Here is a 12,601-nt window from a genome sequence, read left to right on the forward strand (position 1 = left end):
GAATGCTACATTTTAAAGTGATACGGAGGAGATTAGGAGGAGAAACGGTTTAAAGATTAGAAGGAAACTGCAGCTTTACTGAACTCAACAGCTCTGGCTGTGATACAAACTAAACGCTATTGGCTATTTTTAAAAAGGGGAGGAGCTGTTCGATACCCCCGTCCTGTTTCAGTGGAAATTACATCAGCACAGTGTTTCAAGGCACTTCAGTGGAACTTTAAATTTAAATTCAGCTTAATTTGTAAATTTAAGCATTAACACAGCATACAGAAGTACATATATTGAAGAAAAAAAAGCTTCTATAAAAGAATACAGTTCTAAACATTCTAAAAAAAAAATTTTGTAAAAGTGAAAAACCACAACACACTCATATATGCAAACTCTCATCAAATCTTCACTCCATCTAATCTACGATGTTGTGAGGTGTAAAATTGCTGCTTTATTTGCATAGTCACATTCTCTGTAACTCTAAACCGCCAGCTCAAACTCCACCCTGGCTGCTGACCTCCCTCAAAGAGCAGATCACGTAGTCATCTGCGCTGGTTTATATAGTGCAAACCCTCAGCAAATCCTCCACAATGATTCATATAAAAGAGATAAAAACTAATTCTCTGCTGCTTACGTAAACCTACGCACTTTTTGGATTCAGTTACTTGTCTTGAATAGTCCAACAACAACACTGCAACTACAATTCAATTCAATTCCCAAGTTTCTTTCTCTCTCAGATGACGTACAATGAAGTGCAAACAAGCTGTTTTTAAACCCACAAAGGTGCATCAGAAGGTCTGTTTCTCTAGGCTAGTGCGTGATGGATGGACTGGGAGGAGTGGTTTGGACGAGAGGATGGACTGACTCTGATAGATAGATAGAGAGGAGGAGCTGAAAGCGTTCGCGTGTTAATGTTCCTCTGGCTGGCTGTGGGGAAGTCGCCTCCTCTTTCTCTCCTCTCCTCATCAGTTAAGCTTCTAGAGGAATTTGATATTTCAAACCACACTCCAGCTGTTATTCAGAGTGTTTACTGAAGGTAAGCCAACTCCATTTGTATGATGCATTTACTCTGTTTGTCCTTCTCAAGTTTTACATCTGTCTTCCTGTTGCATCTGGTAAATGTTAACCACTGCAGCTGAAGCAACTGTCTCTCTCGTCTTGCTGAACTTCCCTTATTTAAGTGGTCTTTGCAAACGCACTCAAGAGCTGGTGGGAGACGTAAACTTGCAGGCTGATCACGCACATTCTGCGAGGCACTTTTTATTACCCTTGTTCTCCTAAAAGGGGTGTGTGTGGAAAAAAAGGATTTCCAGGAAGGAAACACTATCTTTTTCTTTTCTTTTTTTTTTTTTTTTACCGAGGGGATGGTAAAGGGAAAAGCAGAACGTGTGGAATGTTGTACCTAACGTTTGTGTTTAAATATACCGTTTGAGAGGCTTTCACAAGAGTTTAAAGATCATTTCTTTCCTTGTTTTGAAGCACACATTTCTGCAGGTTTCATTGTAGGGGGGAAAACAACAGAGAGAAGCCTCTTAGGAGCAAGAAGCTGCAGTTTTTGTCATTTGATCCTTGATGGTCAGACAATAGCATGCCGTTTCTTGAAAGTGAGCTCTTTTGTTTGTTTGTTGCAGATGAAACTTGTTTAAATGGAGTATCATTTGCATGTGTGTAGTTGTAAACGCTAGACTTTCAGCCTACAGGCGTGGTGAATGCAGCAGGAAAATAGTGAATGATATTGCCACAACATGGCTCCATTCTTGCATTGGCTGTTTTGTGGGTAAATGCAAACTGTCAAATGCACCAGAATAAAGGTGCAATATGCATCACAAAGCAGAGGTTGAGAAGCAAAAAGCAGAAACGTCCAATTCCTTCTCAATTTTTTTGTGGCAAGTTTGGTCAGGACGCTGGACAAAAAAACCCCAGAAAGCATTTGCACTTTGGTGCTGCTTGTGGAACAGAAATGAAACTTGAAACAACTATTTTTATAATCTAATTAATTATGCATGTCTATAATGACATCTTGTTGTTCATTATTTGAACGCACATGCCTCCATTCTTGCTTTCAGCATTAGCTAAATGTTAACTGCACCAAAACAAAGGTGCAATATGCATGACAAAGAGTTTAAAATGCATGCAGTTCACATGAGGGCATGTGCTAAAGAGTTTTTCAGGGTCATTCAGGAAATGCGCTTATTTTGAGGTGAACGTGCTAAATAAAATTGATAAGAACACTTTTTTAAAAAAAGGTTCCAAAAGGTGGGTTTCACAGAAATGCCATTAAAGAACCAATTTGGGTTAAGAACCTATCAGTGAAACTTTTTCCACTATAAATAACCTTTTGTGGAATGGGAAGTTTCCATGGATGTTAAAGGTGCTTCGGGTTCTTCAGGTTCTTCCATGCCGATAAGGAACCCTTGTTTTTAAAGGTGCAATAACCGATTTCTGAGGAACACTATCGAAAGGGAATTGGACAGAGGGGCACAACACATTTGTAGCCAATCAGCAGTAGGGGGCGTGTCCACACGTGATGGGGGAGGAGAGAAAGTGAGTGAGAGGGATATTTGAAGAAAGATTGTAGAAAGAGAGATGGCTGAGAGACCTTACAAAAGTGAAAAGCTCAGAGGAATATCACAAAAAAAAAGATTAAGAAAAAAAAAAAAAGCTGCTGCTTGAACTGAGGCGCTGATGATCTGTCACGTCACATTTAAGAGCGTCAAAACGCCATTTATTGTTTGAATTTTGTGATAAAATGGACTGAATTTGAAAGATGACACTTTGTTTCTTTTTAGAAGACACAAAGCACAGTTATTTGCGATTATAGGGTGAGAGGCGCTACAAATAATGTTTAGTATAGGGAAAAACTGCAGATCTGGCAACCCTGGCTTGAACTACGGGTGATACATAGGGTCAAATAGAGCCTCCTTTTATGTAGGTGTTTTTAGCTGTTAATGCATTATTGTTGCATTAACTTGCCCTAACTAACTCAACACGAGAGATTTTCCTCACACACAGTGTGAATTGCTGTCAGTCATGCTTTACCGCACACTTTTGATTGACAGGATATAATCGGCACTGATCATGGGCTGTTTTTAAACAATCGGCCAATGGCTTTTTTAATAATTGCTTTTATCGGCCGATACCGATTGTTGTCCGATACATCGGTGCATCTCTGATAGATAGATAGATAGATAGATAGATAGATAGATAGATAGATAGATAGATAGATAGCCAGCCATTTTATTGCAGATTGTTGCTAGTGGAACGGAAATAAACCTTGAAACAAATATTTTTATTTTTATTTAATATAACAGTTTAATCAATTGTTCATTATTTGATTGCAAATTCTAAAATGTGGCTAAAATGTGATGGTGGACATTTAAAATCGATATTTTTTTCAGCATGGGTATTACTCAAATTCTCACGCTCTTTCTCATATATTTTTGTACATTTCTACTTTGCTTTCCACAGATGGGAGAACAAGACCCAAGTGACAGGCTGAGAGAGGACCAACCGAAAGAGACGAAGGAAAATGGCATGGGAAGTTTCTCCCAGTTCTCCTCAAGCGTACGCACCATGGTGCGCATTCGCCAGAAGTACCTGGCCATGAAGAAGCGGCGTCTGGAGATAGCAGCAGTGTCGTCCCAGAGCTTCGTTTCTCCACGGTCCACCAGCCCAAAGGTTTTCACCTTTGAAAATCTTTACGATCCTGTACCCAGCACTTCCCCACGCAAGCGAAAGAAAAAGAGGAAGGGTCGGGTCTTGTATCCGAGCAGCAGTTTGAGAGCCGTACCTACAAAAGAGAGGAGCCGTGCAAAGAACTGTCTGTACTTGTTGTTCATCATTGTCTTTCTTCAGATTTACAACGCCATTGAGAACTTGGACGACCACGTGCTCAAATATGATCTAGAAGGCCTGGAGAAAACCATTAAAAGGGAAGTGTTTGGCCAACAGGAAGTGACAGAGCAACTTCTGGGTCATTTACATGATTATTTGTCAACTTATGTACACAATAAACCTTTGGTGTTGTCGCTTCATGGACCTACTGGAGTCGGGAAGAGCCACGTTGGGCGATTACTAGCTCAGCATTTCCGCTCAGTTGTTGGCGATGAGTTGGTGATGCAGTACTTTGTGCTGCACCATTGCCCAACAGATGACGATATCCCACAATGCACCAAATCTCTGGACTCTCACGTCTCTGAAATGGTCACGCAAGCTGAGGAAGCGGAGAAGATACCGGTTTTCATCTTCGATGAAGTGGAACACATGCCCAGTGAGTTGCTGGACACGTTGCGAGACCTGATTCATTCCCAAAACAACAATGAATACTTAAACGCCATCTACATCCTCATCAGCAACCTGGGACATGAAGATATCACCAAGTTCGTCCTGCACAACTCCAGCGTCTCCGTCTCAGGCCACCTGAGCTTGAGTCAGGAACTGACACCTTGGTTACGCAGTTACCTTCAGAGACACCACATGCTGTTTTTGGAAGCAGAGCTCCTACCATTCATGCTTTTGGAGAAGAGCCACGTAATGGACTGTTTTATTGACGAAATGTCCAGGGAAGGATTCTACCCGGATCGATCACATGTAGAAAGACTTGCAGAAGAACTATCGTACTATATTGTTGGCGAACAGGAGTTTTCTCACACCGGATGCAGGCAGGTTGTGGCAAAAGTGAACCTTCTCTGAAACAAAATCTGCCGTGCAGATGAGCAACGTGAGGGACCCTTCCATGATTTTTCATTTCAGTGTGTATTCAACATATTTTTTGTACATTCACAACTGGTCTAAAGTTTGGGGTCAGTAAGATTTTTCTTATGTTCTTGAATGAACCCTCTTCTGCTCACCAAGGCTGCATTTCTTTGCAGTAAAAACTGTTATATTGTGAAATATTACAATTTTACAAAATATATTTAAAAATGTTATTTATTTCTGTCATGGCAAAGCTGCTTCCAATTTTTATGGAAACGATGAAACCACAAAAAACATGATACCGTTGGATATCGTCAAGTTTCTTTGATGAAAGTTCAAAAGAACAGCATTTATTTGAAACAAATCTTTTGTACATTATAAATGTCTTTGTCACTTTTGATCAATTTTTATGCATCCTTGCGGAATAAAAGTATTAATTTCTTTCAAGAAAAAAGTACTGACCCCAACCTTTTGAACGGCAGTGTATTTGTCCCCCACATTTACTGTGAAGCAGGTCCATGAAACAAGCACAGCTGTAAATAACACAAAACAATATTCAGTCGTTCTTTGTTTATTCGAATTTCTCAATTTCCACTGGGAAAATTAGGTAAAAAGACCAAGAAAATTTTTTAATTAGTGTGTGTATGTGATTGTGTGTGTGTGTGTGTGTGTGTGTGTCAAAAGCAGTTGGTATGTACAATGCATTGATATCTGTGCCCATAGAGTGTTTAATGATTAAATTACTCTTTTGTACACCAGAAAAGTGGGTTGCTAGCAGCATTTTTCACACAATACATAAATGAGTGTATAAGAAAGTGTTGCAAGCTCTAAAAAACACATGCTGTCTTGTCGGTTTCCTGTAAGTCTTGTCTATGCCTAAAGCTCTATAAGTGCGGCGTCAATCTAATGCTTCATCGTGAGAAATAACCTCAACTTACCATCATGCAATTTCTGACCTTCACTCATCAATGCGATAAAACAAGTGTAAGTGCTTAGCATGCACTGACATCTCCAGAGAAACCCTCCAAATGTCTCTACCATGCTTGCAAATCTACCGCTACTTGTGTATTTTGGTTTGCTGCAGGAGCTCTACGTAAATATACGACCTTCATTAAATAAATTAGCAATATTTTTTCCCTTAGAAGGTCAGATGTTACGGCCAGTTGAGATCGAATCACTCTGCTCCCACAAACTTGCAAACACCATCAACATGCCGCTAAGTGTTGTTAGTCATCGAGTGCTAGTGTGTGATTCAGGAGGGTTGTGAGGGACGACATGAGAATGGTCTCTCGTCTTCAGTGTCTTTTGCACTAAGGCAGCTACGCTTCCAGCTCAAAACCCAGTCCAACCTTGTGTCCGCCGGCGTTGACGTTTTTTCCATCGATGAGAGCCGAGAGAGTGAGTTTCACCCCTTGACAATGAGAAAGAGAATATGAGACGTTAAAAGGTTCATAAACATCTTAAACAACTGAAACACTAGTGAAAACATGTTTGGAATGAAGAACTAGTGTGCTGCATGTACATTCATGAAAAATTGCTGTTTTTGACAAATTTTTGATGAAAAAATGTATATTGCAAGAATTAACATTTTAAACAGTAGTATACAACTTTTTTTTTTTACATGATTCCACTATGTTGCATGTTTAATTCAGTGAAATAGAAAAAATTTAATCAATTTTAAGTACATTTAATAATGTCTCAACTTCCAGCAGAATAATCAACTAATCAATCAAATTAGAAATCACTTCTGCCTCATTCTTCACTGAAATGCATTGCATTGTGGGATAAAGCAGACCCCACAGCGCTCTGCTTGTATATTGAACATTTTGGCAAATGTCATTGAGTATTCTGTGCATATGAAAAATTCACAAACTGTGCCCAGTTTACATACTGCAGAAATGACTAAGAGATCATAAACAATAATTATAACATGTTTACCAGGTCGAAGACTCTGAGTGTAACCAACTCCAATCAGACTGGAATTGTTCACTTTGGCCTGTTATAAGAAAAAAATGATAAATCATGGTCAGGTTGGTCATTCCAAGCTTTAAAAATGTAATATAGCTTCCGCTCACTCAAGCTTTTCCGTGTATTTACATAGCTGCCAACTTGTTTTTAGCTTGGAGTGAGAATTATGGAGATGGAGGGGGAGGGGGGGTAAATAAAACCTAATTTTATTAGGTTTAGTGACAACATGGTACAATGTTTATATGGTACAATTTCTGGTAAGCTACGTTTTTTTATTATTGCTTGACACAAATTTCACGATTTCCATTCAATTAAATTCTTGTGATTTGATTTAATATTGACTCATTTGGATAAATACTAGGTACACAAGATAGGCATTCATTTTTCTCAAGAAAAAAAAAAAATCTCACCTAATGCTGTAAAACATACAGAGAGCCCTATCAGCTGGTAGTATTATTATAAGTGTTAAAAATAACTCAAATTAAATATAATGCGTTTTTTATTATAATAACAACTTTATTAAATGATATAAGTAAAAATATAATAAATATGTAATATAGAACACATATTTAGCAAACTACTCTCTATAGCTCTTTTTTTCTAGCTAACTAACCTGCTATAGCCGCCTATTATGGTCATTAAACGGCTTTCCTGAGGTAAATGTTGTGTGACAATTGTTCTCCAGCTGTTTTATTGACCCCTTTACGTGGATGACAAACACTGATTGATCGATATTATGTATGATGAATATACTTTTAGGTAAGTTGTACTGTTTCTTTCAACATTGTTCATTCGTGTTTATTTAGCCTACTACTGGCCAGTAGAGATGATCTGTTCACGTGCCGCTAGAGATCTGCCAAGTCACATTTACAAGCGCCAAAACTGTATTTATTGTTTAAATTTCGTAATAAAATTGACAGAATCTGAGAGCTGAGATTTTTTTTATATATATCATAAGTAACCTGCTCTGTCGAGTCTGTCGGTCTCCGTGTCCTCTTTGCTTCGAGATTTTTCTGTGCGTGAGAAAATGGATGTGTGGCGTGAGAGCGTGTGAAAAGTGTCAACCGCGTGAGTCTCATGGTGAATGCGTGAGAGTTGGCAGCTCTGTTATTTAAAGAAGAATTTATGCAGTTGCATGTATGCAGATGCTTCTAGTTTCATGTGTTGTTGCAGAATGTGTCTGAATAATGTAACACACGTGTGCATTTGCATTCTCCACATTGCTGTTATATGCAACGGAACCACATGCCTGGCCAAGCATTTGTGTGTAAAGATTGTTAACTTACAGTCAACGAGGCGTCTTTATCTAGCTGGTACTTCGCAGCAATTCCGAAGCGCGTGTTGTTGCTGCCGGTGGTCCAGGCCAAAGTCACGGCCGTCTCCAGCTGGTCGTTCACCTTCTGATAGACTGATCCTCCAAACTCAGCTCCATCATTACTGGTGACACATGATGACACATCTACAACATCTATCTATCTATCCACACACACTATCCTGCATCACACACTAGCACTCAATGCTACAGTTCAAAAGTTTGGAATAATTAATCAGATTTTCTTTTAATATTTCTGATTTCTTATGCTCATCAAGGCTGCATTTATTTGATCAAAGATACAGTAAAAAATAGTGAAATACTGTTTTCTATGAGAATATATTTTAAAATGTAATTTATTCCTGTGATCAAAATTACTCCAGTCTTCAGTGGCACATGATCCTTCAGAAATCATTCTAATATGATGATTTGCTGCTCAATAAACATTTTTTAATTATTATCAATGCTGCTTCATAGTTTTTCTGGAAACTGTGATTCTGGTAAGTGAGATTTAAAAAAAAAATAATAATAATAATTTTAATTCAGCAATAATGCATTCACAGTAAAGACATTTATAATTTTACAAAAGGTAAACTATTTCATACAAATGCTCTTTTTTTTTTTTTTTTACTTTATATTCATAAAAGAATTCTGTAAAAATGTGTCTGGTTTCCACAAAAATATTAAGCATCAAAAACATTTCAACATTGAAAATAATAAAAACCATTATTAATAATTAATAATCAGTGACATTGAAGACTGGAGTAATGCTGCTAAAAAAAGTTTGTCATCACAGTAATAAATGGCAATTAAAGTCATTTTTAATACCAATTTTTTATATTGACTATGCATTCTATTTCATCAGGGCCTGAAGAAATATAGTGCTGAGTATCATCAGCGTAACTGTGAAAACTAACGTTATTCTTCCTAATGATATCTCCCAAGGGTAGCATGTGTAAAAAGCAACGGTCCTAGTACTGAGCCTTGTGGTACTCCATACTTAACTTCGATATGACATCTCTTCGTTTACTACTACAAACTGATAACGGTGTAATAAGTGTGATTGAAATGTAATTTCCGAGTCTATTCAAAAGGATGTTGTGGTTGATAGTATCAAATGCAGCACTAAGATCCAGTAACACTAATAGAGAGACACGATTGGATGACAAGAGCAAATCATTTGTAACTCTAAAGAGAGCAGTCTCAGTACTATGTTACGGTCTAAATCCAGACTGGAATCCTCGCAGATCCTGTTTCTTTCTCAAAAGGGACACGGTTGTGTGGAAACTGCCTTTTCTAGTATTTTTGACAGAAAAGGTAAGATTTGAGATCGATCTGTAATTAGCTAATTCTTTAGGATCAAGTTATCAAGCATACAAGTATATGCATATATGGCAACTTTAAAACCCCATATCAGCCGTTTCTGTGTTGTTTTCTCTGATTCTTACACGTTGGTGTGAAGCTGGAAGTCTCCGGTCTTGTATCCCAGAGCAAAGTTATTTTGCACCAGTTTGGACTTGGCTGTGTCGAACGCCATCTGGTAGCCCGCGAGCCAGCCTTCGTATCCCAGAACCGCTGAAGAGTGCACGACCGGACCCTCAAAATCAATGTCACAGCTCACGTTGACAAACTCACACTTGTAGCCGGTCTTCAGTTTACCGCTCTTCTTACTAAAGAGAAAATAACACTGTCAGAGAACTAAATCATCAAAACCGGCCTTGATGCGTCAGACACTAACAACTCACCTTGTGTTTGGGACAAAAGACGTATCCAGGGCCACTTTCAACCCCTGTGCAAGCTGAGGAGACAACACACAAGATTCATAAGACAGGTATTCAATGCACTGAATGCGATTTCAACAAGTGCAACAAGTTCCAGGAATGTTGTTCCTGGATCAATAAAATATTCAGGGGTTCAGGAGCACGTCTAGGCAAAATCACAGTGACCATTTTAATGCCACTCTGCAAACGAACCATTTTGATCTTATCCTATGCAACTCAAAGGGGTCAAAGGTCATGAGGAGAGTTTGATCTACTGACCTGGTCTTCCACGGAGACTTCTGTACTGAGCATGTTGTCCGTGTTCCACTTCTGGTTCAAGCTCAATCCCAGATCCTTCATTTTATACTTGGTCTCCAAACTCCCGCCGGCTTTTCCTGTGTCCGTGTTGGTGGATCCAGATGTGTTGAACTCCTGCAGTTGATTTTTATTAATAGGAAGAAACATTTAGGCATGTATCTGTGCCCATTTTTGAGCTGTACATTATATTGTTTTAATGCCTGATTTTGAAGTTTCCAAAGTTTGTAATTTCACTTAATTCACAAAATAGTAGAGATGGATAATATTGGACATTATTTGTCTAGTAAAATTATTATTTTTATTTCTGATATAATCATCACTATTATTTCTGAATAATTTTCATAAATAAATTATCTGTATCAGCAAGGACAATTCATCAGTTGATATTTGGACATTTAATTGTTTTTGTTATTTTTTGAATGAACTTTTTTTTTATTTTATTTTTTTAAGTTTTACTAATTTTAATTCATTTTTCATTTCGGTTTAGCTTTACATTTTTTCAGTTTTAGTTTTAGCAATCTAAGTATTTCAAGTCAAACATATTTCTAATATTCGTTTAAGTTTATCTGATATTTACATTTCATTTTATTTAACCTTTTATAAATTAGCGAAGTGATTTTTAATTATTTTAGCTTTAGTTATCAATAACTGACAACCCTGTAATTATCAGCTAAAAGAATCGGTCAGAAAGTCTATATCGGTGCATTATTAAAAACACATAAAATGATGAATAAAAGCAGTAGACTCTTGTGTATAGCATGATGGTGGCTCATGACATTACCGGATGACAGATGGCGAGTGATGTGACAGAATTAAGAATGTGACCCAGAAACACAGGGCTGATGGGATGCGACTCAATTCATGCTGGTTGTGTAGTCAGAAAGAGATGATTCAAAAAACGAATTCACACATGATGTAAAAATAGTTTCCCACGGATCACTGTCTGTCATCAAGATAAACAAGCGGTTCCATCTGTCTGGTAAATGATGCATGATGGTGGCCACACGAAACTTGTCAAATCACACAAACGCCCTGACGATAATCTTACCATCTAAATGCATTTCCCAAAATGATGCATCAAAGACATAAAAAATTGTGTTTATACATGACAATTAAACATTACAGTAATGATTTGCTTGATTGTCATGAGAATAATGTCTCATAACAAAAATCGAACGATTTTCTTCATGCAAAATGTAATTTTTTGCCCAAATAGTGCTACAAATAAATCAACAACTAACTCACCACTCCATTTTGAGATTTAGTCTTGAGGTCCAATTTAACAATCCCAAAACCTGCAAACAAAACAAGCACGTGAATTACTGTACAATGCAAATCATCTCGTGTTGCAAAAGCATCATTTGCAGGGGTGCGGAGTGAGTGTGCTTACCGTAACCCTTGCTGAAGACGTCCTTGGCCGCTTTTCCCAGGTCTGAGTATGCAGGAGGAACAGCCATTATATCTGATATATAAACCAGAGGGAAAATATCAGTGGATCTGAACTAAATATCATAAATTTAATGGTATCATCATGTTGTAGGTGATAAACTGCACAAGTAGAAAAAACAGGGGATCAAACCGCAGATAGAGCAAACCCACAAAATTGCATAATCAGTAACCAAACCCATGGTGTGAATGTAGTTAGTAGTTGTTCATTTCCTAGTCTTGTTAAGCAACCTGTCCTGTTTCTGACTGCCAACTCATGTCATCTATGAACATTGTTTTGAATTGTATTCTGACACTTTTACTGTGCATCTATTTTCACATGATTATATCAGTGAGTGTTTTTTAATTGCATGGGCCATAGGCAGCATTTTAAGGCATTAAACACACCTGACACCTCAAAAAAAGTTGTCTGTGTAGGGCAGGCGTATTAAGTGACATAACATGCACACTGTAATCCAACAGAAACGCCTTCATATTTGCATTACTGACACATGAGAGGCAAAGAAAACAGCTCAGCGTGTTTATTCATGAGGGGGCGGGATTTCAAGCTTGATAATCTAATCAAGCCTTAAGACTTAATCATATGCAGAAAGCCTAAAGTGTTGCACAGAGAGGGCTAATTTAATCATTATATAGGATATTTAACAGCACAACAACTACAAAGCTGACTAAGAAAAAGTGTTTTAATGTGAATTAAGGTGGGATTGTGCAAAGGAGCTGGTGTCTGTTTCTCATTAACTAACACATGCTGCTATAACAACACTACACAACTGGGTCAATATAATATTTAAAGCTGCATGGTTTAAAGCTACAATCTAGTGAAAACAGGATGATAAATTCATACCGAGGATGATGTTGTTGTTGCTGTTGAGACAAAAATAAAATGATGATGCTAAATGAAAGCAGAAGCTTTTGAGTGTCCTGTGTTTCAGAAGATTTGACACTAACAGCTACAGGACAAAGTGAAGGAGACAAACTGCGCATGCGCACTGGCGTCACGAAAAATATTTCCAAATAAAAGTCCCCGAAAAAAAGAAAAAAAAAAGTAATGTTTTTTGTTTGTTTACAACTAACAAAGACGGTCAGCTTATTGTAACTTTAATCTCCACCAAAC

The 12,601-nt window shown here is 37.8% G+C and overlaps 2 protein-coding genes across 2 annotated transcripts; one reads left to right on the forward strand and one right to left on the reverse strand.

Annotated features, from left to right (window-relative positions):
- Window positions 1–883: 883 nt before the first annotated feature.
- tor4aa (torsin family 4, member Aa) lies at window positions 884–5,446 on the forward strand. The gene is made up of 2 exons (XM_084400097.1): window positions 884–1,024; window positions 3,457–5,446. Exon 2 carries the CDS (start codon window positions 3,457–3,459, stop codon window positions 4,678–4,680), a length of 1,224 nt encoding a protein of 407 aa, XP_084256223.1. The 5' UTR covers window positions 884–1,024; the 3' UTR covers window positions 4,681–5,446.
- Window positions 5,447–5,751: 305 nt separating this feature from the next.
- Window positions 5,752–12,478, reverse strand: LOC311284862 (non-selective voltage-gated ion channel VDAC2). The gene is made up of 9 exons (XM_084400098.1): window positions 12,332–12,478; window positions 11,432–11,503; window positions 11,287–11,336; window positions 10,003–10,155; window positions 9,709–9,761; window positions 9,412–9,633; window positions 7,938–8,088; window positions 6,622–6,679; window positions 5,752–6,094 (listed from the first exon to the last, which is right to left on the reverse strand). The coding sequence occupies exons 2-9, from the start codon at window positions 11,496–11,498 to the stop codon at window positions 6,003–6,005; spliced, it is 846 nt and encodes a 281-aa protein (XP_084256224.1). The 5' UTR covers window positions 11,499–11,503; window positions 12,332–12,478; the 3' UTR covers window positions 5,752–6,002.
- Window positions 12,479–12,601: the final 123 nt, after the last annotated feature.

Source organism: Rutilus rutilus (genome assembly GCF_951802725.1).
Source record: "Rutilus rutilus genome assembly, chromosome: 25".
Classification (NCBI taxonomy): Eukaryota; Metazoa; Chordata; class Actinopteri; order Cypriniformes; family Leuciscidae; genus Rutilus; species Rutilus rutilus.

Excerpts from the sequence above, each read along its gene's own strand:
- tor4aa (XM_084400097.1), top strand. The coding sequence starts at position 3,457 with ATGGGAGAACAAGACCCAAGTGACAGGCTGAGAGAGGACCAACCGAAA.
- LOC311284862 (XM_084400098.1), bottom strand. The coding sequence starts at position 11,498 with ATGGCTGTTCCTCCTGCATACTCAGACCTGGGAAAAGCGGCCAAGGAC. Across the intron at positions 9,762-10,002 it reads AAGTCTCCGTGGAAGACCAG|CTTGCACAGGGGTTGAAAGT; the intron begins GTCAGTAGATCA and ends TTGTCTCCTCAG. Across the intron at positions 6,095-6,621 it reads CACTCAGAGTCTTCGACCTG|GGGTGAAACTCACTCTCTCG; the intron begins GTAAACATGTTA and ends CTCATTGTCAAG.